Raw genomic sequence first — 27,185 nt, 5'->3', positions numbered from 1 at the left:
AGCCCCTGGTCCAGTCCGGTGGTACTAGTACCAAAAGCTGCACCACCGGGTGCCCAACCGGAACTGAGGTTCTGTGTGGACTACCGGGGACTGAATTCAGTAACCAAGACTGATGCTCATCCGATCCCGAGGGCGGATGAACTGATTGACCGGCTGGGAGCTGCCCAATATTTGAGTACCTTTGACCTTACATCCGGGTACTGGCAGATCTCTCTGACTGATGGAGCTAAGGAAAGGTCAGCCTTCTCCACGCCCAAGGGCCACTACCAGTTCTGCGTGATGCCCTTTGGGCTCAAGAACGCACCTGCCACGTTTCAGCGTCTGGTGAACCAGATCCTCACCGGAATGGAGAGTTTCTCTGCTGCTTATCTGGACGACATTGCCGTCTTCAGTAACAGCTGGGAGGATCACTTGCGTCACCTGCAAACTGTTCTCCAGGCCCTGAAACACGCTGGGTTAACGATCAAGGCCAGTAAATGCCAGATCGGGCAGGGGTCGGTAGTGTACCTTGGACACTTGGTGGGTAGGGGAGCGGTGCAGCCCCTCCAGGCGAAAATCGAGGCTATTATGGCCTGGGAACCCCCCCAAGACTCAGACTGAGGTCCGAGCTTTTCTGGGCCTCACAGGATATTACCGCCGCTTCGTGAAGGGGTATGGGACCATTGTGGCCCCCCTCACGGAGCTTACGTCCAAGAAGCAACCTCGAAGGGTAGTCTGGACAGAGGCTTGTCAGCAGGCCTTTGTGAAGCTGAAGCAAGCCATGTGCGAGGCCCCGGTCTTAAGGGCCCCAGACTTTTCCAAGGAGTTCATTGTCCAGACGGATGCATCGGAACATGGCATTGGGGCAGTGTTATCGCAACTCAATGAAGAGGGTCTGGATCAACCCGTGGTCTTCCTATCCCGGAGACTGCTTCCCAGGGAACAGAAGTGGAGTGCAATAGAGCGTGAAGCTTTTGCAGTGGTATGGGCTCTGAAAAAGTTGCGGCCATACCTGTTTGGCTCGCACTTCCTAGTTCAGACCGACCACAGACCCCTTCGTTGGCTGATGCAGATGAAGGGGGAGAATCCCAAGTTGCTAAGGTGGTCTATCTCCCTACAGGGAATGGACTTTCAGGTGGAACATCGGCCTGGAGTGGACCACGCCAATGCAGACGGTCTCTCAAGGTATTTCCGCCTTAGTGATGAGAACTCCCAAGGGGTTGGGTAGCTCTCCCCACTTTCAGCTGGGGGACACACGTGTTAGACCTGTCAGCCCTTTGGGTGGTCCCTCCTCATCATTATTTATTTTGTCCCACTTTTGCCTCAAACCCTGTTAGAATTTTTCCTTTTTGGGAACCACCAGACTTTTTAGTGTTGATGCAGGGTCAGGGAGCCATTTTCCCTACCCCTGGAACTTCTGTCTGAGGGCCTGAGACACAAAATGGAGGCCACCTGTGACATCATCAGAACCCACTGGAGATTTCTAGAACCTTATGAAACATTCTGGAACCCTGTGACAGTGAGAGGCAGTTTAGAATGTTGGGAGGCCATCTCAGAGTGGCAGTTGGCATCTGACTAGAGAGGAGAGAGGACCAGTTCAGAAGGAGGTCGGAGTAAGGCAGCAGGGGTGGAAACCAGTGCTTGGAGTGGGGTCCAGAAACCCACCCTTGATGCTAGTCCCTACTGACCAAGCCCAGCCTAGAGCCCTGTGTGGGACCAAGACCAGAAAAACCATCTTAAGGACCTAAATATTGTGAAGAGGCCTTAAAGAAGAAGACCAGCAAGCTCCTGACCTGTTTAGCGGTGTCCTCCTGGAGTCCTGACGTCGAGAAGCCTGGAGACCTGAGGCCTGAGGTGGAGAAGCGGCGCTGACAAAAAGCAGACGTCGTACCCGGAGCCGTCAGAGGTCGAGAGAGGGCGCCGACGGAGGTCGTGGAGAGGCACCGGAGGTCGAGTAAGGAGTCACCTGAGGTCGAGGTGAAGCGCGCCGGAGGTCGGGAGTGGAGATCGCACTCCGGAGACGCCGGAATCTGAGGTGAAGCGCGCCGGAGGTCGGGAGTGGAGGTCGCACTCCGGAGACACCCGGAAGCGGGGAGACCGTGACCCTGCGACGCCGGAAGGCGACATAGAGCCGGAGCAGCCCAGCGACATCGAGCCGAGGCCGCCCAGCGACACCGAGCCGAGGCCGCCCAGCGACATCGATCCGGAACCGCCAGCGACACCGATCCGAGGCCGCCCAGCGACACCGAACCGGAGCCGCCCAGCGACATCGAACCGGAGCCGCCTCACGACATCGACACGGCGCCGAGCGGAGCCGATCATCGTGAAAAGGGCAGTAAGTGGTAGAGAGGGCATCTGAGGCCCTGTGGAGCCCTAAAAGACCATTCTAGGGGCTAGAGGGGTGTTAGAACCAGCCTGGGAGTGCCAGGGGTGAACTGAGACTGGTGCAGTGACCTCTGTGAGGGGTTGTGTATTTTGGGAGAACCAGATCCTTAGGTTACCCTTATTCTACCTCAGTTCAGGTCCAGCCTTGACCAATCTAGGTGGGACACCCCCCCCCATGTCATCCAAATGACCACAAGCTGTACTTGGGCATAGTAAAACCAAACTACCTCAGGAAAGTGATGTGAACTGTAATTGTCATTAATTGTGTTATTTAAGTTATTGAAGGTGCTTTATTTATTGTCTGACTGTATTTATTCCTGCATTGTATTTATTGTCTGACAGTATTTATTACCCATTTGTATTTATTGCACCCCTATTTATTCCTTGCTTATTTATGACCTGATCCTATTTATTGAAACCCCACTGTGGTATTATTTATTTGACCTGCTATGTTCAAGTAAAGTCTTATAGTGTTGTATGTATGTTTTGAACCCTGCAACTAAGAGAAAATAAGATAAAGACATATATATTTTCAACTTGACTTGCATAATTTTTACGGTGTAGTGTCGTTTTTGGAATGGATGAACGCATGGTTATTGTGAGGGTGTGACGTACGCTTAACACGGTGCCTGTACCCCAACCGCTCGAGCCAAGCTACCGTTGTGCTGGGAACCTGGTGACTGCTGACTCGGTTGCCAGGTTTCCAACAGGTGGAGAGAAAGAGACAAATAGCTGTTTGGTGTTTCTGAAAGGTTGTGTTCTTTGGATGTAGTAAAGTAAGGCCCTTTTAACATCCAATGTGTGTAAAGCCCTTTCCGCAACGGTTTGAGGTTGTGAGAAAAAGACTGGTAATTCTACCGACTGGTTTAGATGGAAGGGAGAAATGACTTTGGGTAGAAATTTTGGGTTGGTGCGGAGTACAACCTTGTTCTGATGCATTTGGAGAAAAGGCTCCTGTATAGTGAGTGCTTGTATTTCACCAACTCTTCTAAGGGAAGTGATGGCCACTAGAAATGCTGTTTTCCATGTGAGAAATTGCAGCTCACATTTATATAATGGTTCGAAAGGGGGTCCCATTAGCCTTGTGAGAACTATATTTAAGTTCCAGACAGGTGAGGGTGGTACTCTGGGTGGAATTACTCTTTTGAGGCCTTCCATAAAGGCTTTGATGGCAGGCACCCTGAAAAGTGATAGGTGCTGCCTGTTTTGTAAGTAAGCAGCAATTGCTGCGAGGTGTAACCGAATGGATGTATATGCTAGGTTACACCTTTGTAGATGGAGCAAGTAACATAACATGTGCTGTATGGACACATTTAGAGGGTTGATTGTGTTGTTGTGGCAGTAAACAACAAATCTTTTCCACTTTGCAGCATAGCATGCCCTAGTAGTAGGGTGTCTAGCTTCCCTGATAATATTCATGCAATCAGGGGGAAGGTTAAGGTATCCGAATTCTAGGACCTCAGGAGCCAGATCGCAAGGTTGAGCTGAGCTGGGTCCGGGTGCCTGATCTCTCCATGGTTCTGGGTTAGGAGGCATGGTGAGAGGTGCAGCTTTTGGTGTGGTACTACCGAGAGTTCCAGCAGTGTGGTGTACCACGGTTGTCTGGCCCATGTTGGAGCTTCTAGGATCAGTGTTAGGGAATGCTGTTGTAGCTTTCGCACCACTAATGGAATTAGTGGGAGAGGTGGAAAAGCGTATTCAAATTTGTTTGACCAACTCATCCATATCGCATTGCCTTTGGACAATGGATGTGGATATCTGGCGGCGAAGCTTGGGCATTTTTTGTTTTCGTGGGTGGCGAATATGTCTATCTGTGGATGCCCCCACTTCTGAAAGAACGAGTGAAGAACCTGTGGGTGAAGTTCCCATTCGTGAATCTGTTGCGTTTGTCTGCTGAGCAGATCTGCCATGGTGTTTTGGACTCCTGGGACGTGTTGGGCCAGGAGAAAGATTTTCGGTGGAATTGCCCATCTCCATATGCTCTGTGCTAATTGAGAGAGCTGTGGAGAGTGTGTGCTCCCCTGTTTTTGACTGTAGTACATGGCAGTCATGTTGTCTGTGCGAATGAGGACTGCCTTGCCTGAAATCTGCGTCTGGAAGGATTTAAGGGCTAGGAAGATTGCCAGTAACTCCAAATGGTTGATGTGGAGTAACTTCTGTTGCGGCGTCCATGTGCCCTGTACTGTGAGATGTAACAGATGAGCTCCCCAGCCAGAGAGCGATGCGTCTGTTAGGATTATTTGTGGAACCGGGTCCAGGAACGGTCGACCTTTGGAAAGGTTTGTGGTGTTCCACCACTGCAGAGAGCGATGGGTGCGACCGTCCACCAACACCAGATCTGTCAGTTGCCCCTGGGCCTGGTTCCACTGGCGCGCTAAACACTCTTGGAGTGGACGCATCTGGAGTCTTGCATGGGGCACTATGAAAATGCAAGAGGCCATCATCCCTATCATTTGCATAAACACTCTTGCTGGGAGAGAGTGTTGAAGTATGAATTTTTGACGCAGAGCCTGTATGTTTACAATCCTGGCAGGATTGGGATAGGCTATGGCTTTTGAGGTGTCTATGGTGGCACCGAGGTATTGTTTTGTGTGTGATGGTACCAGGTGGGACTTTTGGTGGTTCACCGTGAAACCTAGCTGGTGAAGTAGTTGGATTGTAGCGGCGGTGTGGCGCACACATTGGTCGTAGGACGTGGCTTTTATTAGCCAGTCGTCCAAATATGGGAAGACGTGAATGTGCTGTCTTCTGAGGTGTGCCGCCACTACTGCTAGGCACTTGGTGAATACCCTTGGTGCTATTGTGACCCCGAACGGGAGCACCTTGAACTGGTAGCGTTGCCCGTCCACTACAAATCTGAGGTACTTTCTGTGAGCATGGTGTACTGGGATGTGAAAGTATGCGTCTTTCAAGTCCAGAGTGGTGAGAAAGTCGTTCTGGGAGAGGAGTGGAAGAACCTGTTGAAGGGTTACCATGTGAAAATGGTCTGAATGTATGTAAGTGTTTAGAGGTCTGAGATCTAGAATAGGTCGTAGAGTCTTGTCTCTTTTTGGAATCAGAAAGTACAGGGAGTAGACCCCTAAATTTTGTTGATTGATGGGGACTTGCTCTATGGCTTGTTTTTGCAGGAGGGAGATTACCTCCTGTTTTAGTAATGTGGCATGTTCTTGAGACATTGGGCATTGCCTGGGTGGACTGTTTGGGGGGGGGGGGGTAGATGTTAATTCTAGGCAGTACCCTGAATGAATAATTTGGGTCACCCATCTGTCTGAGGTGATTGTCTCCCAGGCGTGAAGGAAATCTTGTATTCTGCCCCCGACCGGAGTGGAATGGTCTGGAGGGAGCGGGGGAAAGTCATTGGGTAGGCGGTGTGGCAGAGCGGGCGGTATTTGTCTTGCCTCTGCCTTTATTATTATTGCCTCTGTAGCCGCCTCTTTGATAACCCTTTGTGAAGGTAGACTGAGGAGGGGATTTGTAGGACGTGGATGCGCTATCTGAGGAGTAGCCTCTACCCGTGCCCCGAAAGGAAGAGCGGCGAAAGGAGCGCCTTGGAGTGTGACTGTAGGGCTCCCATGGATTTCGCCGTATCAGTATCTTTCTTCATCTTATCGAGGGCTTCATCAACTTTTGGACCAAATAAATGTTGTTGATCGAATGGGTGATTCAATATGGAGGCTTGCACCTCAGGTTTAAAACCTGAAACTCTTAGCCAGGCGTGGCGACGGAGAAGGACACTGGTGTTTATGGCCCTGGAGGCTGTATCTGCCGCATCTAGGGCACAGCGTATAGAGGTATTAGTTATAGTTTTTCCCTCTTGGATCAATTCATTAGCCCTATTTCTGTATTTTTCAGGGAGATGGTGCACGATGGTCTCCAACTCATCATAATGCGCTCTGTCGTATCTGGCCAATAGCGCTTGCGTGTCGGCGATACGCCATATATTGGCAGTTTGTGACGCAGTGCGCTTCAACGACACGTCTAGGAGCGTGGACTCTTTGTCAGGTGGTGGTGCTTCGCCTGACGCCTGAGAATTTGAACGCTTCCTAGCTGTAGATACCACTAAGGAATCCAGTGGTGCAGGGCCTTTAATGTATGAAGGATCTGTGGGGGCGGCTTTATATTTTTTCTCTATACGTGGGTTTAGGACCCTAGCCCTGACTGGGTCTTTAAAAACCTCCGGTGCATGTTTGATTACTCCTTTTAGCATAGGTAGTATAGCAGTAGACCTATGTGCAGTATCGAAGGTGTCTAGGAGAAAATCTTCCTCCACTGGGTCAGTATGTAGCTCTACCCCGTGATAATGTGCCGCCCTTTGTAGTAGGTGGTGAAAACCTAACGAGTCTTCTGGTGGGGATGGCCTAGATGGGTAAAGGTCATTCTGTGGGACATCTGGGATGTCCGGATTGTTATAGTCATCCCATGGGTCGGGGGATCCAGTAGGGGTGGGGTCTTGTGGCACATCTGCTGGATCATAGTAAGGGTCCCCTTGATCATCCTGGTCTGGAGACAGGGTCGGAGAGCGATGAGGCAGGGGTGGAGAAGGTGGAGGTGGGGAGGGTGGAGGAGGTGGGGAAGGCACTCTGAAAGGAGAGGTAGCAGGGTCCTTCCTCTTTGGAGGTGGAGGTGGAGCTGGTTTGTCCAAGTGTCTTTTTTTTGAAGACAGTGTCAAATGTCCAGTTTTTGGATCCTTGGTAAGTGTCTTTTGCAGAGGATCCAGTGTGAAAAGTTCTTGCGACACTGGTTGTTCGGTCGGCGCCGAGGTTTTCGGGGCCGACGACTTTTTAGGCTTGTCTATGCCGTGCTTTTTTGGGACCTCCAATTTTTTGTTCGGTGCCGAGAGAGGCTTCGGCACGGGAGTGTCGGCGCCGAGGGCCTTATGATGTTTGGTCAGCACCGAGAGGGCGGGTTTCGACACCGAGGGCTTTGGTGCTGGGCTCGGTGTGGAGGTGGAGGCCGATTTTTTCTTCTGTGCCGAAGGGTGTTTTTCGGTACTGCTGGTAGGCTGGCTCAAGCCCGAGCTGCCGGAAGGCTTAATAGGCTTCTTTACCAGGCCCGAAGGCGGGGTGTTAGAAGCAGTGTCCTTGGTCTTGCCTAGGCTCGAAGGCGTGACCGAAGCCTTTTTGGGTATCGGCGTGGGTGTGGGAGGGGGTATAGTACTCACGACCCTCTGCGCTGGGGTGATGTCCTCCACATCTGAGTCGTCGGCCTCGGAAGCACTGACGAGGTCGTCGTCCTCTTCTTCGATGTTCTGCTGTCCCGGAGCTTCGACGTCGTCCCCGAAGATGTCGACTGGAGCGGAGGTCGAGGAATGCGCCATGTTGCGTCTGGCCCTTCGATCTCGAATAGTCTTTTTGGATCTAAAAGACTTGCAGGCGGGACAGTCTCGAGCCTCGTGTTCAGGGGAGAGGCAGAGGTTGCACACCTCATGAAGATCGGTGTGGGGGAATTTGGACCCACATCAAGGGCACTTCTTGAAGGGAGTTCTTTCCATCAGCCGAGACCGGAGCCAGGATAGGCCCGAAGGCCGCCGTCGATGACCGGAATCGAAGAAGTGTCGAAGAGAAGGTGATTAAGATGATTTACTATCTGAAGGATCTCGATGAGCGAGGATTTTGCGTCGATCGTTGAACTGGAAAAGTTCGGAACCGGTGCGCGAAGTATTACATCCGCGCCCGATGGCGGAAAAAAACAATCTGAGGATGGAGCCGAAGCCCATGCGCAATACGAACCAAAGGAGGAGTCACCGAACTCGTGACTTCCAAAGACTTTCCAAGAGGAAAATCAAACTGCAAACATCCGGGCCCAACACCAGATGGCGATCTATGCACAGTGTATAATCTGCAGCTCATATGCCTCGAACACTTCTTTCTTTTTAATGTATACAATAAATTATACGATTACTGCTTTTAATCATTAGCATGTTCTGGAGCACGCGGCATCCTCAAGCACGTGTCCCTCTTCTGCCTGCATCAACAGGGACATTGATTTGTTTACTCACTGGTTACAGTTACTCACCGGTTGTGCATTATACTGGACTATAAAAATCAGCTTTCTGTACCTAAGGCGATATTCTGTTTTCCCCTGCCCGTATCGTAATCATGTACAGTAATTTGTTTGAAAAGCACACTGATAACCTCCACAGGATTTGTCACTTTTGGTTCCCTGCCCGCTTCATAGGACATAAATACAGTCACATGATGGATATGCCGCGACGTGAATAACTAGTGTTCCCTTCAACGTATAATTGCCTGACATGTATGGGCTTATAGACTATATGGTCTTACTTTTTAAGGTACACAATGAATTATACGAATATTGCTTTTAATCAGCAGCATTTGTAGAAACATGCCGCACTATTGAGCACATGTTCTCCTTTGCCTGGATCAACAGGGACATGGTTTCTCGTACTCATTGGTTACAGTTACTCACCGGTTGTGCATTATACTAGACTTAACTATACATCTAGCTTCTAAACATGACAAGGGCTGTATTCCGTTTGTTTCCCGGGTCTGCATCATAATTATTCACAGTGGATTGTTTGAAAAGCACAATGATAACCGCCACAGGATTGATTGCTTTTCCTTCCCTGCCCATTTCATATGACATAAATACATTTGTATGATGGATAGACAACTATAATAAATATAAGGTAGGATTAAATTGAGGCACATTTACCTTCTTGGCCATAGTTTTTTCCTTATCAAGACAAATGTATGGTGCATGCAATAAAAGCGAGTGTCCTGGAGATCTAGATTAAGGAATGCACGAGCTCTGAACCAACTTTATCATAGTACTCAATTGTATTCAAATAATGTACTAAGTAGCACTGAGATGACAATACTACGATGGTATGACAACCAGGGACAGCACATCTCAAGAAGGCCTTCACCACTCAACCCTGAATGTTAGGATTATACAGAATGTTTTAGTGTAAGCACTGTAGCAGTCTTTTAAGACAACATTTTTGTTTTTAGTGTGCGACTACAAGAGCAGTCTCCCACCATAGTGACTTATGTGGTTGGACACTGCAGACTACAGGGTAAGTGGATCACATGTGTATTTTTCCCATGCAACCCTTTTATATAGAAGTGCGTCACATGAGTGAGACGTGGTAATGGTTGTAACAGTTGGACAAGTTGATTAATTATCCTGTGATTTTCCTATTAATAATTGTGAACAAACTACCCAGTTTGGAACATGGTTGTTTTTTCTTGTCCTCTTTTCCAGGTATGAGACGTTTTTATGACAGAGGCAAGACTTGCTCTTACCTTAGTGCATGACTAAGGCATGCAGGATGGACTATAGGGGTATTTGTTCTATGACCTGGACCATCACCCAGGTTTTTGTTGATCGGTGCAGGTATCCCATAGGAGGCCGAAACATGCTGGGACTTTGTGGGTGTATGGTGTAGTTGAATCTCATTAACCCAAGTTTAATAGAAGACCTTTTTAATCCTGCCATGTGTACTCTTTGATTAAAGGATATCGCCTGGGTTTACACTGAGGTAGTTTTAACTCGAATATCTGGACCCCTAAACTGACCAGAACTGCTTTATTCTGAGCTCACTTTTCTAGCAAAAAGGTTGAGACCACCCTATTGGCGTTGTCCTAAAACGGTAGGGTAGACTGGCCGATGATGAAGCATGCCACGAATAAGTGGGTGAGGCCTTCATCCATAAAAACCTGTTTTTGTTATTCTGTTCACAATATAGAGAAAACCACCTGTGCGAAAGTGAGGCGAATAACTTACTGCCATACCTTTTGTGTGTTTTCAGAGTAACTTATAACAAATAATATCAAGACAAAACTTGTTCTATTTTTTTTAAACAAACTTTATTGCTTTAAAAAAATAATCACCACTTACAATTTATATTTTCACAGTGCACAACAATCCATGTGAAGTATCAGTGAAATAGAACCAATGTCCAACATACACCCAGTTTTGGGCATTGTAGGTGTTTAACCATATTAGCTTGAACAAGAACATCTGTAAAATATGCAAGTTGTGAAGTCTGCAATTGTGGATTACTACAATTATTTAACACATTGAGAAATATGAAATAAGTTAACCATTGATTCCCCCCCCCCACGATATGTCGAAGCCCTGTCTTGTACTTAGATTACAAACAATTGAGAAGAAGCATCTGTATGTGCATTTTATGCCTAGCTAAATAGTGGTGCCAACACATTTTGATATGGTATCTCAGCGCTTGTTAGCGATAGGGACAGTATAGCACAGTTGAGAAGTAAAGTGAACATCAGAGGGCACCATATTGTAAAGAAAGAGCGTATGTGCTATGACAGTGAGGGCAGAAAGTGCTTCATGTTACTTATGTGAGATCAGAGGAAGGCAGTTCATTTGTTGCCAGGGAAGGGAGTCTAATCTTTGCTGTCCTTTGAAGATTTAAAGGTGTCAAGCATGTCATCCCAAATCATTGCAATGGGTTATTTACGCAGGCCATGATATTCGTTCCTGCGCAGAGCAAAACTCTCTGCGAGCCCCATTGTATCACTTCCTCTCCACTGAAATATGGTGGACTTCCAACAGATCATCGGGAGGTATTTCACCAAGAGGATCGCTAGGTCCGCAAATTCCACCAGAACCCTGAAACGCTTTGTTCTAGGATACGATCCTAACAGGCAGGTTTCAACTGTTGCCCAGTGGTTGGTCCCTGTGAGATCAGTTAGAACGCTCTGGAAGGCAGACCAGTAAGAAAGCAGAGATGGACAGTTCCAGAACATGTGCAAGAGATCAGCCTCTTCCACGTGACGACGTGGGCAACTGGAGGAGGCAGTAGGGAACACTCAGTTAAGTGTCCGCAGTGTATAGTATGCCCTATGCAGAACTGAAAATTGTATACATTTTAAACTGGAATTTTGTGATACCTGACAGCAGTAATCTAGGATAAAGTGCCATTCTTTGTCATTAAGAACTCGGAACAGGTTCTCCTCCCACTCTTTCTGCAGATACACCAGGGGAACAGTTAGATGCATGTGAATACCACGGGAGAGACATTTGAATAAACATCAGAGATCGCCCAGAATATATACTGCATGAATGAACTGGGTGGTTGGTTCGGAATCAGAGGGGACCCGGTGTCTGCAAGCATATCCTGTGATAAAGTGCATTAGGAAAAGTGTCTCTGGTACACCATGGGTTTGTAAGAATATTTGATGGGACACAGGCGTTTTGTCAGTAAAAAGATCACCCAACATCTCTACTCCTGTCTGCTCCCAGGACAATAGTCAATCCGCCGTGAGCATACCCTGGCAGGTGATGCAGACCCTTCATGGGGATACTCGGGGCATAGTAGGGGGTGTGTTTGAATATCTGAGGGCACAATTCAAGTACTATCCGGAACAATATTGGTATCTGAGCCGGTGCGAATTGCTTAATGTGTTGTGCTAGAGGTTCAATCGCCAGCACAAATAGTTAGGGCAAAAGGAGGCAACCTTGTCTGGTGCCCAGGTACACCGGATATTGTGCTGAGATGTGCAACCCGTTTTAGCACGTGCTGTAAGATTGGCCCAATCAACCTAATCCAGCATACATAGGTAGGGTGAATGTCAAACTTCGCTAGGACAGAAAACATGTACTCCCATCCCACTGTATTAAACGCCTGTTGTAGATCCAGTGAGACAACCAGCTTCCGGCCACATCCCCTGAGTAGCATCCATGACCTGACACAAGCTTCGTAATTTAAAGATGTGTTGCGACGTGGGACAAATCCACATTGGTCTGCATGTATCAGGTCCGGGAGCAAAGGGAGCAGATAGACCGCCAACAATTCACACAACAGGAGAACCTATGCTTTGGGTCCCTGCCAGTTTTCAGTAGAGACATTACTATGGCTTGACTAGTGTTAGGTGGTAAAGAGCCAGCTTCAAAAGATGTATTATTGGTATTACTCAGAATTTAGCAATGTCTGATATATTTGAATATGTGGGCCTTTTAGGCCGTGTCGTACTACCAATAAAAATCACAATGCAATGCGTTAAAAAAAATACAAAAAATAAAATAAAAAAGGAGGTATTATAGAGATGCATCAGCTGAAGTCCCAAGCGGGATGTAAATGCAGCATAAAATTCTATGGACAACCAATCTGAGCCAGGGGTTTTGCTCCTAGCGAGCGCACCAATAGCTTGATGCAATTCGCCTGGTGCAAGTGGTGCACCTAAAGTCTCACTAGCTTTAGCTGACACCGTGGGTAGTTGCATCTCAGCAAGGAAGGAATCAATATCTTCAGGGTCACAGGGATGTGGAGCAGCATATAATTTGGTGTAATATTCACAATAGGTCCCACTGATATATAGCTGGGTAATTTTACAGTTGTTTGGGGACAGTATCCCCGAGAGAATGAGTGTTTGCGGCGGAGGCTTAATCAGTTTTTCTAGCAATTTAATAAACCTATTGCAATTCATGTGAGCTCCATGTGTGGTAGCTGCATAATCAATACGCTATCTTTCAAGGAGCTCTGCATATTTTAACCTGGAATCATGTAGGTGGTCAATAAGTGTATTGTTTCTGGCTACCTCTTATTCCAAGGACCCAAACCGATCCTCGGTGCGTTTAAGATGATTTATGACTCTTTTGCGTGCACCCACCATAATAAACACACCTCTCACCACAACTTTAAATGCTTCCCAATTCATCATGGGCGATGAGGTGCTATTGTCATTTTCAGCAAAATGTGTCAATCACGGTGGCTAGTGAAACTTGTTTTGCTTGATATTGATTTTGTTCCGGTGGACATGACAACTTGCATGCTTCTACTCTATAGATTTGATTTATATTTAGTGGACTCGGTCAATATACGATGCCTGGCAGGCTCAAGCAAAATTGGTCTGATTCCATGTTTCATAGTTTCTGCATCGTATGAACTCTCATTCACCCCTGTTTTTTTCTGCACATTGCTTGGCAACATGGAGACCATGTCAGAAGAGTATAGTTTCAAGTCAGAAATAAATCAATATTGTTTGAAATGTTGTGGCGAGTGGCTCCTTTGCCTTTCCCGAAATCCCATGAAGTTGCATACAGCCCATATTGGAGTAATGTTTAAAATTGTAAAGAAAGATTGGAGATTTGGTTGGGTGAAACTTAACAATGCACCCTACACAGGACAAATATTTAGTTCATCAATAAAGTATTGTACTTTCTTTGGTCTTCGGAAGGACATGATCTGTACAAGACTAGAGAGAAGGACAGTGATTCTATTTCCTTCGAGGACAGGAACAGGTCTAGGCCTGAATATGCCCTGATTCTGTGATCTGTCTTGGAAGAAGAGGAAGTGGCACTGGCAAGAGTGAGGAAAGAGAACCAATTAACAGGAAAAGGAATAAAAAAAATAAAAAAAAAGCACAGCTGGTTAAAGCCTGCATGGATGTCAACTCGAGAAAGTACGCCTCCCAGGTTTCTTGAAGACCTTGCATTCAAACTAGTCTGAAGATTCCGGACCTTCTGTTCACCCAGATGTTTTTAGATAAATTCTACTAGCATTCCAGGAGAATGCATGTGTTGCACCTGCATTTTCCACAGCCTGCCAGGTACCATCCCAAAACATTTTGGTTGCAAATCTCTGAACCACTTCTAGCCCCAGTAAGACACAAACAGGTTCATCTGAGATGAATATCAGTATCCTGTTGATTGTGACTAGAGGCCTTAATTCTGGAGTCATTTGAAATAGGTCTCTAGGACTTAAGGTTCTAGACTTATCTGTACTCAACGCGAATGTTGGACCCTCTTCCTATAATTCCAGTTTGTTAGTACCAACATGTAGTGGGTATGGTCAATGGCCCTAGCCCAGTGTGAGCCTTTGCCAGCTGACAATTCTAACCATGAGAGGCCAGTACGAGACAAGGACTCTTGAATTCTAGAGCAACTCCACCACAAGCGGTCCCTTTGTATTAGACTGTGAAGGAAAGACTAGTTTTGACCTAATATGACTATGATTGTGGATATACACTACTGAATTAAACTGCAGAGCTATGAATTAAGGCAACAGTAAATTAAAGTCCCACTATAATGTATAGCATAGGTGGAAACCTCTGTGCCAAACCCTTCAGAAACCGCAAAAGCAGAGTAAACTCAAAAGAGAAGGTTCATTTGATGTTCTTAGACAAAATAAAAGAGCCAAAAAGTAACCCTTCATCGTTACAAGTAGGAAAAGAGGGCAATAGGCTGCAAAAGAAAACCCAGAAACAAAGAACAGAGTTTAAGAGAGTGGATCTAAAAGCCTACAGGGACTAGGTCTACAAAGCTTCAAATCCATCTTGTAAAGATGCGAAGCACTTAACACCTTGTCCAACACTGTTGCGGGAGCCAAACATTCAACTGCAGACCATTTGAATCGGAATGGAACATTTACCAGCTTCAGTTATCAAAAGCAGAAGAAAGACCAGCCATCTGACTGACCATCCTGTGCTGGAAAGTCAAAGATCAGAATAAAAGTTCCTGAAGGCCAATTCACAACAACCAAAATTATGGACACATTTGAGAACACCTCTTATCTATTAAATGTTTTCAGACATCCTGGTCTATTAGGATTATTAAGAGTTTTGTCTGTTTAAATATTTTCATAACAGATGACACCCAAGATTAGTCTAAAGGTTGCAAATAATAGTGAAGATCCCATGTTGGAGTAGTTAATCTTGTATTTGACACAGAACACTAGGATGTTTGAGGGGTATCTCACTGCAGAGGGAGGTTGTGCTAGAAACACACACATTCAAAAGGACATACACTTTAGAATGTTTGACCTTTCACAGTGGGATACATAACCAGTGGAAAGACTGAAGATCTTAGAAAATATGTTTCCACCCTAGAACAACTCAATTGGACTTGCAAATACTGTGGTCCAGAGCTCTGCCAAACTTGTTCATTAGAACCTCTTTATGAAATCAAGTTTCAATAGAGTGAAAATCATGCCAATGGAGAATGTGCATAGAGTGGCAGATGTAGCTACCATACAAATGACAGAAAAACCCAACAGAAGTCGCCCTAGCTCATGGATAGCATGCAAATGCCTCATCCAGATGTGCAGAACCATGAAGCTCGTTTAACAAAGCAAAATGCATAAAGTTTACCCAGCTACTTTTGACGTGGATGTTATTAGATCAATTGTGCTGAATAGGTGGTCAGAAGAGAGTCTTGAGGAAACCCTGTGAAGGCAACACTTAAACAAATGCCTTTATTTTAATTTATGTTGAACATTCCAAGTCAAGGTCAGACACCCTGGTGAATTATTCCTTACATGGAAGTCTTTGCACAAACATTTTTTTCCATTTATGGTCTCCACCTCCGAAGAAGGCTTTGTCAGCTTGTTAATCTATTTTACTGTGACCGGATATCAGAGAGAATCCCTAATCCTAGTTCTCCAACAGGGTATTCTCACTGAATCTATTAACATTCCAGTCAGCTTCAACAGTACAAAAAAAAAGACAGTTACTTGTGAGTCTTTCACTGCTTTACCTTAAAAAACGAACTGCTTGACTGACCGTGCAGTGCATGATGAAAGGGAGAGGCTTTAGGAATTCCTAAAGGAACAATATCAGTTTTTTATAATGTTTCAATGGCCAAGTTAGAGAATACATTTTCCTTTGCATCTCAGTTTTGAAATGATAAAAACATTAGTGTTTTAGTCCAATGTACTTTATGACTGACTTGGCTAATGGGCTGCATTTTTTTAAACCAAAAAAGATAGGACACCACTTCATATAGATATTGATTACAGCCCCTGGGGGGGGGGGGGGGGGGGGGGGGGGAGAATTCCATGATGAAGAAATAAAGTCATTTCTATTACAATTGCATATGAACTTGCTTATGGATGAGTAAAATGTAAGCAGTTAGAGCGACACAAAGCAGTGATTATCCTGGCTACATAATTTCGTTTTTTTAAATCCAACTTACCCAAGAGCTTGAAATGCAGGGATGGATCTTGCCCAATGCATGGAGAGGAAAAGCAATCGGGAGGCCGACTCACAGATATAATGCACATTCAAGTATTCCGGCATTGGACTAGGCATTGTTAGCTGTGGACAACATAAGTCAATATTTAAACATTGGGACACATACATTAGATTGACAAGCAGGGGATAATGCAATCAATCTCAGCAGCAGAAGTTAGTGAAATTGGTATAACAAGGTCTTAAATGTGTGGACAAAACTTTTAATACGTAAACTGTTAACAGTAGAAACATTTGGAACATCCCTCATTGATTAACTAAGAAAACTAGACAAATTACTGCTCACAAAGAGATATGTGTTCCAATCAATGCAATTTCCCTAACAAGGCCAAAATGCATGCACTCCTTTCAACCCCATGATTTGGAGATCCTGCTTACTCACCAGGGTTTATAAAAGGTTCAATCACTGTTATGCAATTTCTATGTCTGTTTACACTGCCTATTTATGTCCTGTCCCTCTTTACTACACTGGGAAATTTACATTGGTCCCTCCTTGTATAGAAGTTGTACTGGAGCACATTTTGGTTTTTCTAAAGTGATGAATTGATAGATTAGCATCACAGCCAATATCCAACCACTGACAATCTATCTTAAAATACAACAAACTGTAGCAAACCATTCTGAAACCTACATCTTGTTTTTCTTCTTGTGGCACGAAGCAAACACCTCATCTATACTATACATTCAACAGACACGCCACAAATCCTACACATCTTGAAGTATACATGCAGGGACATCTCGCAGAGCATAACTAAACACACCTCTTAGAATGTACATCTCCAACCTTGCATACAGGACACCCTGATAAACAGCAGGTAAGTGTTCCACATGGTACACACATGCACAACAGTTGTATACAAGATATACACAGCATACTGCATGCAGAGCTTAGATACATAGCTTACGCACAACCCTGAGAGCGTATAAACGCAAAGTTCAGAGCAAATTTGATACCTCCCATGGTGTAAGCTCAATGAAAAGTTGCTTTGATACAAGAAAGGCTCACAAGTAAAGGCTTGCAGATAAGATTCACAAGCTTGGTTTACTGCAGAAGATCTAAGAACGCATGTCCATTCTCCTTTTTAAAGTATTCAGATCCCTATCCCTCTATCAATTCCAACCTATCTTGTGACAGAATACTCACAACCACAGGATCTTAATTGTATCATCCCGAAAATTGTGGGGGGGGGGGGGGGGGGGGGCTGGGACCACTGTTAAGGATCCTGGCAGGATACCATTGCCAACAGCTGTTGGGCATGGACTGTCTCCAGGAGGAGCAGGATTAGAAATGATTTCCACAAGGTCTGTCACCATCTAGTTTGGAAAGTGAGTATAAGATGATGGGTTAATATGCTATCCAAATCGACTGCCAGTCGTTTAGACTATTTGCAAGCAGTCCTCTCATCACAGTTGCGTGAAAGCGGTCCTACAGATATGCACCTGGGGAGGTTTTTAAGTAGGGCCTCTATTTTTACTGATTGAGTGCCTCAGAGGCTTGGTAATGAATGACTTACATGAGCTCATCTTGTGATTACTTTGTTACAGGGCCCAAAGAGCCTGTATTGGTTGTAATTGTTCTTTATTCATGAGCAAAACTATATGTACAGACAAGGTGTGGCTGTCAGTGGTGCAGCATAAGGACCCAGAGCCGAGAGGGGTCCATTAAACCGGCTGTTTATCTGTTTTTGGTAAAATGCGGGCAGCTTTAAGCCTGCATCTTGACCTCATGGAATCAACTGGAAGACCTCTGTTCGCTGCAAGTTCCAAGTACACAGCTCTGTCCCAAAAGGGCTTTCTGTTGTCACGCCTCGTTAAAGAACACTACTTCACAATGCAGCTCAAACCAATAGCCAGCTACCATTCTTGCTACTTGTTGAATCTACGCTTACCTTTAAACCTGTACAGTACTCCGCTGCCTTTTCGGCTAGATTTGTGCTATACAAATATCATATACATTCATTTGCCATTTCATTAGCAGCAGCAATCTTTCACAGATAGCTTATTTAATACCAAATGATTTGTGAAACTATGTTAAGCCCCCTCCTACATCCCATGCCTACAATCTGAGCATGTGCTGACTTCAATGGGGGCTCGGGGGCAGAGTCTCAAAGGTGGCTCACTAAACACACTGGCAGGGTGAAAGGGCATGCAGTACTGGTGATGGCTATCTAAATTCATCAGCACCACAAGTGAACGATGTTTGCCAGCCTCATGCTGCACAGTCTGGCTACTGGCTCTATACTTCTTTCAGGGAGACACAGTGGAAATTTTGAAGTCGGCTTTGAAAAGAGCGCTCGAGGCGGGTTGATTTTATTCTAGCATTCTGGGGTAAGCAAACTTTTCATTAATTATAAAAGTAACATTACAATTGACGCAATGAAGTCTGATGGTAGCAAGTTATTATCTCAATAGTGAAATGAAGTAAACTTGATGCGGATAAATAAGGTAGGAAAAGAGCTCAGAGGTTTTACTGCCCCATTCACAGCTCCAGGTTAACTGTCCACTCGACTCAAAACCCTTCCAGCGTTCCAGTACGTAGAACACTGCCATGCTCACAATGCTCGAGACCACTGTTTATACAATTAACTCACTTCTTTCCCCTTTAAAAACTAACAAAATGCATGCATTGATAAATAGATATTAAGAATACATACTAGTTAACCTAAAACAATTACAAATATCAAACAGAAAAACTGCAGTTAAAAACAATATAAATATATAGATCAAAATTACAATAAAATAAAAATCACAATATGAAATGTTTCACTAAAACAATATAATAAATATGCACCTTCATGTTCCTATATAGTTATGAAGATAATTGGGAGTCTTGCAGAAATGTTTTGGCTTTACAGTTTGACATTATAGTTCCTCCTCATAAAGAAGTATAATCATTTTCACTGGATGAACAACGAAATTGCTTTGTGTTTCTTAACACTTTCAGAATTAATGTCAGACAACATAGTCGGCCTCCTGTTCTTTTAAAATAACCACTCTATTAAGGTTCCAAATTCTATGTCATCCTCAGTTTTGATGGCAGTCCTAAAAAGTTTAACAACTTTTCTAGGTGCAGTACATTTTGACCCAGTTTGAGCTCTGACTGGAGTCTGTTTTTTACCCAGTCACCCATTTTAACATTCAATTCTCTCACAACAGTTCAAGCATTACATTCTAGTTTCCGTTTAACCATCTTCTCATGATCTTTAATTCTCCAAATGTCCTCTACAGAGACATTCACCCAACCTTTATTTCAATCCATCCATTATGGCACCAATCTAGAAATGGGTTTTCTCCCTCAAGTTCAAACAGTGACTTCCCTGTTGTCATGTGAGGGGAAAAACGATAGGAAAACAATCCTATAGCTCTTTTTTCTAATCCAGACTACTTTTATTTAGCTAACTGATACCCCTTTTTTAGTGTCCCATTGAATCTTTCTACCATCGCATTGGTTTCTGGATGGTATAAAGCTGAATTACCATTTCAAACAACATGTCAAGTAATACACAAATTCTCTGCAGAAAAATGTCACTATTGTCTGTCGGTATACTGCTCAGTACCTCTTCTCTTCTGAAAAGTTCTTCCAAAAACAGATAACTGCTCCTCTGGTTATACCAGACACACACACACACTGTAGGAAAGTAGGATCTGCTTTCATGGTCACCCCCACTTTTTGCTGGTGTCATTATGTTTTACTGACTAGTCTGACTGGGATTCTGCTAATCAGGACCCCATTCTCTGTGCTTCTCTCCTAAAATGGACATGGGGAGTACTTAGGTACACTTCAAATTGGCTAATGGTGTACCTTTATAAGTCCCTAGTATAATGGTACTAAGTTACCCAGGGCATTGGTACCTCAGGTGCCTCCCATGGACTGAGGCATGTATTATGTCACCCATGAGAGACCACTAAAATTGTGACTACAGGCCTGCCATTGCAGCCTGTGTAAGTTGGTGCTAGCACCCGGTACAACAGATACAGTTTCCTTATATCTGCGGTCACTGCACTTAAAACATATAAGCCAATCCTAAGGCAGGCCTTTTAGTCCTGAAGGCAGGGTGCTCGGTTCTAAGTGTGAAGGTGCCCCTGTATGAGCAGGACACTCCTACAACCTTCAGAGTCCATTCTCCCGGGATGTAATACATCAGCCATTAAGATACAAAGAGGAGCCATGCGTCATTACGCGATGGCCATCTCTAAACGGATACCAAACATGACAGGGTTCGTTATAGCCAAACATGTTGGATTCGATGCACTGTAAAGCTCCTCCGGGAGGCCCTATGTGCTCCCAGTACCAGTCTTCTAGACCCGGACAGCAAAGGACGATTCTGCCCTCTTGCTGGTGAACCAAGCTCGAACAGGGAAAGGAAGGACAATAGGTTTCCTGTCACAAGGATGTATGACCACCAGACAGGCGTTAGTATATTGGCACAGGGTGGGGGCACTTGCCAGTGCCACTAGGCCGCTTTGAAGGGCACATCTGGTGCCTTCCTTGCATACTCCAGTTGAAACCAGTTCAGGGAGCTGTTGGCTCCTGCTCTGGCATGAAACTGGACTAGGGACATGGGAGTATCCTCCCCACTGTCCAGCCCTCCTCTGGAAGGGACCTTTGAATCGTCCCAACCCATTACTAGAGCACTTAAGGGCTCACCTGTGAGTGGGTCCCTAGATTCGTCGTGGCACAAGATTCAGATCCAAAACCACTTCAACTTTAACCGTCTGGTCACTTTGAACTTCACCTGGGAAGACTCCTCCTGCTCCTGGTCTTGTCGTCCTGTCAGTCTTCTGCAACGTCTGTGCCTGTGCTCCATACAGGTTCTTCACAAGGCCTGTGGACATCCAAGACACATGAAGGAATCTCCCTTGGAGTGAAGGAGTCACTCCCCTGCATCTGCAGGCACCGCAACACAGCTGACCGGTCTGCTGATCCTGGGCTCCCACGGACTACGAAGGACTCAGTAACACAGGTGGTGGTTCTGCAACTCCCTCAAGGCCTGCACTGTCTTCTCACCGAGTTTGTGTCCAGTATCCCTCGTCAGAACCGCTGAAACAGAACACCTGTGCACCGTGTTGACTTGGCATTGCCAAGGCTCGTTGACTCTCTCCTCCAGAGATCTTCGGGCTCCAAGAAGCTGCAGCCTCAAGCATCTCCAACAGCCAAGATCTTCGCCTGCACCACATCGTTTGCACCGTGGGCCTTCATCCTTGCGACTCCTGTGCCTCTGGCCCATGGGTCCTCTCAAGGCTCCTCTTTGGCTCCAGTGGGCTCACCCGCTTGCTCGGGACCTGCTCCGACTTACCTGCTCATGGTGAGTGTCTTGGACCTTGCACCTTTTTCACGACAAAATGGTTGCCGCTGCCAAGGCTTGTTGGTTCCCCTGTTGGCTCTTGACATCGGACACGAGACAGCTCGTGAACGGCTCCTTCTCTTCCACAGCTTCGCCTGGTCTGCACAGCTGCAACTTCAAGGGCACCGTCTCTTCTCCTGCATCTCCGACATCGATGGGCATTAGTCTTCCATGCCTCCTGGTCACTCATGAGTAGCATAGACTCTGTCCCCTCTGCTTGCAGGTATCTCATCTTGAATCCACCTTTGGGTTCCACTAGACTTTCACTTTCTTCGCTAGCGGCATCTTTTCTGAAGTACATTGTGGTCTACAGCGGTTTCCGATGTCACTGAACACCTATGCACCCAACTTTCCAGGTGTAGGTATCCTGGTTCCTAGGGTAACCATGGCTGGGGTGGCTCTTTAACCTTCCATCTTACACGGAGTTTCATTTGGGGGTTCACTGGGAAGGGTCCTTCTTCAAAATTGCAACCGCAACTTACCTATTGACTTGTATTGAGCACGCAGTCATGTTCCCACTCTGTACACGACTTCCGTGCGGTTCCTAGATAATCACCTTGGGTGGTTCCTCGATTCCCCCGACTCTTCTCAGTCTACTGGTTCCATTCTCGACATATGTCGTGGTTCGCATTCCACTAGTTTAGTTTATGGTTTGGTCACCACCTTGGAGGCCACTGTGCATTTGTGCTACTTATGTGAACTATTTCCGAAGTATTTGGTATTTGTGTGTACTGTGTTTATATCTCTGGGTAAGAGATATTGCAATGTGTTAGTGAGTGTTTATAATAAATATATATTTTTATAGCTACACTATGTGGTTCTTTTTCACTTAACCCCTTCGCTGCCAGGCCTTTTCCCCCTCCTGTGCCACGTTCTTTTTTGGCTATTTGGGGTAGTGCGCGCTGAGGCCCCTGTAACTTTTTGACCACATAATGTATCCACGCCAAATTTGCGTTATTTTCTTCCAAAATCATGGGGATTCTGAAGGTACTCAGGGTTTGTGGATTCCCCTGGAGGGGTCACAGAAATGAGCCAAAATACAGCAAAATGTAGTTTTTTGGGGGGAAAATGGGAAAAACGGGCTTCAAGTGAAAGCATCTAGGTTTTTCCCTGCAAATGTTATCAAAAAAGTGTTTGTGGGGCTGAAATCACAATGTTCCCAGCTTTTAGGGGATACCAGACTTTTGTCAGAAACCCAACATTGTTTACACAGTTTTGGCATTTTTCTGGGACATAGCCTATTTTTGCTATTTTTTGTGCTTTCAACCTCCTTCCAGTTAATGGTAGAAATGGGTACAAAAGCAATAATGGATCCTGGAGAGCTATACATTTTAGAGAAGTAGACAAAATTCTGAATTCAGCAAGGGGTCATTTGTGTAGATCCATCAAGGTTTCTTTATAGAAACTAACAGTTAAATATAGGATAAATTGAACATTTGTTGAAAAAAAGCGCCTTTTGTGTCAACGTTTTCACCTGTAACTTCTTCTAATTTTGACAGCTCTTTGAAAGCACTATACCGTTACATCCGCTGGACATTACTGGTTGTGGGGATATATAGGACTTGTAGGCTCACCAAGAACCCGACGAACACTGAGCCAAAAACTGAGCAGCAACTTGCAATGATTTTTTATTATGTACCGGGTATATAGTAATTATTCTGTAAAAATGTGTACATGGAAAAATCGGTATGAAAGACACCTATGTATTTCTGAAATGGGAACAAAATATAGAGTTTAGAAACAGTAGATATTTGCACATTTCCGAAATTGGGAATACTCATACTAGCATGAGAATTATCAGTCATTTTTTAGAATGACTTCTTTTTTACACAATGTCTTTCATTTGGAAGGCAGAAATGCATCGGAAGTCAATAGGCGATAACAGTTCCTTTACAAATCTGAATTACCCTAACCCTCCCGATAAAAATGGTGCCTCACTTGGGGTAGGCATAGTGCCCACGACAGGAAATGGATCAAAACCCAACGTGAACACACCACATTTTCACAATGCAAAATTACCCTTTTTCAGCAAAGTGCCTAGCTGTAGTTTTTTAACCCTAGCTCTGCCGGCATCTAGGGAAACCTAGCAAACCTATACATTTTTGAAAACTAGACACCCAGGGGAATCCAGGATGGGGTGACTTGACTGCCTACCACCAGGTTCTGTTACCCAGAATCCCTTGCAAACCTAAAAAATTGCCAAAAAAAAGCACTTTTTCCCCACATTTATCTGGCGGAAAGTTCTGGAATCTGTGTGGATCCACAAATTTCCACCCACCCCGCGTTCCCCAAAGTCTTCCGAGAAAAATGGTACCTCACTTGTGTGGGTCAGCCTAGTGCCCGCGACAGGAAACGGCGCAAAACATAAGGTGGACACCCGGGGGATTCCAGGGAGGTATGGCTTGCGTGGATCCCCCAACGTTTCCTTACCCAGAATGCCCTGCAAACCTCAAATTTAGCTGAAAAAAATCACCTTTTTCACACATTTTTGTGTGGGAAAGGTGTGGCATCACGGGGCTGACACAAATTTCCTACCACCCAGCGTTCCCCCGGGTCTCCTGATAAAAACGGTGCCTCACTCGTGTGGGAGGCCTAAGGACCCGCCACGGGCAAGGGCCCAAAACGTAGTGAGGCGCACTACATTTTGGACCCTTGCCTGTCGCGGGTACTTGGGCCTCCCACACGAGTGAGGCACCGTTTTTATCGGGAGACCCGGGGGAACGCTGGGTGGTAGGAAATGTGTCAGCCCAGTGATGCCACAACTTTCCCACACAAAAATGTGTGAAAAAGGTGATTTTTTCTGCTAAATTTGAGGCTTGCAGGGCATTCTGGGTAAGGAAACGTTGGGGGATCCACGCAAGCCAAACCTCCCTGGAATCCCCCGGGTGTCTAGTTTTGAGAAATGTGTGGGTTTGGTAGGTTCCCCTAGGTGGCCGCCGAGCACTGGGCCAAAAACCCAGGTGACCCCCCTTGCAAAACCAGGTCGTTATGAGGTAGGCAATTTTCATGTCGCCTCACTACGTTGTGGGCCCTTGCCTCTCGCGGGTACTTGGGCCTCCCACACGAGTGGGGCACCGTTATTATCGGGAGACCCGGGGGAACGCTGGGTGGTAGGAAATTTGTGTCAGCCCGGTGATGCCACAACTTCCCACACAAAAATGTGTGAAAAAGGTGATTTTTTCAGTAAAATTGAGGTTTGCAGGGCATTCTGGGCAAGGAAACGTAGGGGGATCCACGTAAGCCATACCTCCCTGGAATCCCCCGGGTGTATAGTTTTCAGAAATGTGTCGGTTTGGTAGGTTTCCCTAGATGGCCGCCAAGCCCGGGGCCAGAAACCCATGGGACCCCCTTTGCAAAACCAGGTTGTTTTGTGATAGGTAATTTTGATGTCTCCTCAATAGGTTTGGGCCCTTGCCTGACGCGGGCACTAGGCCTATCCACGCAAGTGAGGTACCATTTGCTCTGAAGACTTTGGGGAACGCAGGGTGGGTGGAATTTTGTGGACCCACGCAGATTCCAGAACTTTCCACCACAGATATGTGAGGAAAATGTGTTATTTTGGACACATTTTTAGGTTTGCAATGGATTCTGGGTAACAGAACCTGGTGAGAGCCAGTGAAGTCACCCCATCCTGTATTCCCCTCGGTGTCTAGTTTTCAAAAATGTACAGGTTTGCTAGGTTCGCCTACGTGCCAACTGTGCTAGGGCACAAAATTCACAGGTATGCACATTGCAAAAAACAATTCGGAGCCCAGTGGGCTTTCTGCCGCCCTGGGGGTGTGGAAATCGGGGAAGGGGTTTTCATCCTGATATGCCCCTAAAGGGGCAGAAAGACTGTGGCTATTTTTTGTGGGGGTGGGGGCATTGGTATGACCATTTTGGGCAGCCCCCACCCCCACGCATAAAAAAAGCCTGCGTACTCGCTGGCGCCTAGTGGGCTTTCTGCCCCCCCCCCAGGGGGCAGATCAGGGGCCACTGCCACCATCTGCCGTCCCGGGGGGGCAGAAAGACCGGAATTTCTCTGGGGGTGGGGTGGGGTATTGTCGTGCCCATTTTGGGGAGCCCCTACCCCAACACTAATAAAGCAAAAAAATCCATGGTTTCTAGTGGGCATTCTGCGCTCCCATGGAGGGGGCAGATTGGGGGCTACAGCTCCCATCTGCCTCCTGTGGGGCAGAAAGACTGTCATTTTTGTGGGGGGGGGGGAGGAGAGGGGGGCATTGGCGTGCCCGTTTCAGGCAGCCCCCACCCTAAAAAAAAATCTGAAAAGAAATCCCTGGTGTATAGTGGGCTTTCTGCCCCCCGAAGGGGCAGATTAGGGGCAGAAAGACTGATAATTGGGGGGGGGGGGGGCATGGGTCTGCCCGTTTTGGGCAGCCCCCACCCCTATTTTCTTTTTCTTTAATTCCCTGGTGTCTAGTGGGCTTATTGTCCCCCGGGGGGGGGGGGGGGCAGATTGGGGGCTACTGCCCCCATCTGCCCCCCAGGGGGGGCAAAAAGACTAAATGATGCCAAAATTATTTGGGGGGAGCAAAGGCCCTTGCCCAAGTGGCCGCTCGCTCTCCCTGGTGTCTAGTGGGTGGATCCCTGCTTGGGGATCGCCCTCCTGTGGCGATCCCCAAGCAGGGATCCACTGGGGAGGGGTACCATTGGAAAGGGGAGATTCTCCCCTTTTCAACGATACCTCTCCCGTCTTTGTACGTGCTCAGGGGGCTGAGATAGCACCCTGAGCACTTACAAAGTGAAACTGAAATGAGCCTCTTTGCTCATTTTAGTTTCAGTTTCAGTGTAATGACGTTGGCGCGACGTGCGCGCCGATTGTCATTATACTGAAAGCAGGGGGTGGGGCATCGGGAGCTGGGGAAGCTCTTCCCCAGCTCCCGAGGCTATTTTCAGTAAAAGGGAATCCCTCTGGTGCCCGCACCAGAGGGATTCCCCAGGGAATGCCTCATGACGAGCTGGACTCGTCATGGGCACAGCGCGACTGTGCTCCATGACGAGTCCAGCTCGTCATGGGCACAGAAGGGGTTAACCTATACCATGATTAAGTACTGGTAAAAGAAGCTGCTTTACTCTCCTTGACTAAGCCTGAAGGCCGATCTCCACAGAGTTAGTCCGATGGCAAATTGATAGGGGTGGCAGGGCAGTCCTGATCCTACTTGACCTATCGGCTGCATTCGACACGGATAATCATCTAGCTCTTACACAACGGCTGAAGGCAAGTGGGATCTGAGACAGCGCGCTGGCCCTCCTCACCTCGTTCCTGACAGGCAGAGAACACAAGGTCTGCTGGGATAATCTTAAGGTGGATACATTTCACCTCCATTGCAGAGTCCCAAAGGGGTCAGCGCTTTTGTCCACATTATTTAACGTATATGTGACTCCATTGGCCAAACTAGTCAAAGACCACGGCTTCTTGCTTGTATCGTATGCTGGTAATACACAAATCATAATTTCCGTATCTCCAAAGGAAGAAGCACCGTCGGCTATGCTCCACAGCTGTCACGACCACATC

At 46.3% G+C, this 27,185-nt stretch overlaps 1 protein-coding gene across 1 annotated transcript in view; it reads right to left on the bottom strand.

Annotated features, from left to right (window-relative positions):
- NR2C2 (nuclear receptor subfamily 2 group C member 2) overlaps positions 1–27,185 on the bottom strand; it is a 324,390-nt gene that overhangs the window by 109,567 nt on the left and 187,638 nt on the right. Inside the window, exon 10 of the mRNA XM_085624453.1 lies at positions 16,270–16,391. Within this exon, the coding sequence (XP_085480579.1) occupies positions 16,270–16,391 (122 nt within the window). The remainder of the gene's footprint in view (positions 1–16,269; positions 16,392–27,185) is intronic.

The sequence above is a fragment of the Triturus cristatus genome, chromosome 9 (assembly GCF_964204655.1).
Source record: "Triturus cristatus chromosome 9, aTriCri1.1, whole genome shotgun sequence".
NCBI classification, from domain to species: Eukaryota; Metazoa; Chordata; class Amphibia; order Caudata; family Salamandridae; genus Triturus; species Triturus cristatus.
Note: the sequence above shows the minus strand (reverse complement) of the source record. Positions and strands in the feature narration are given on the sequence as shown.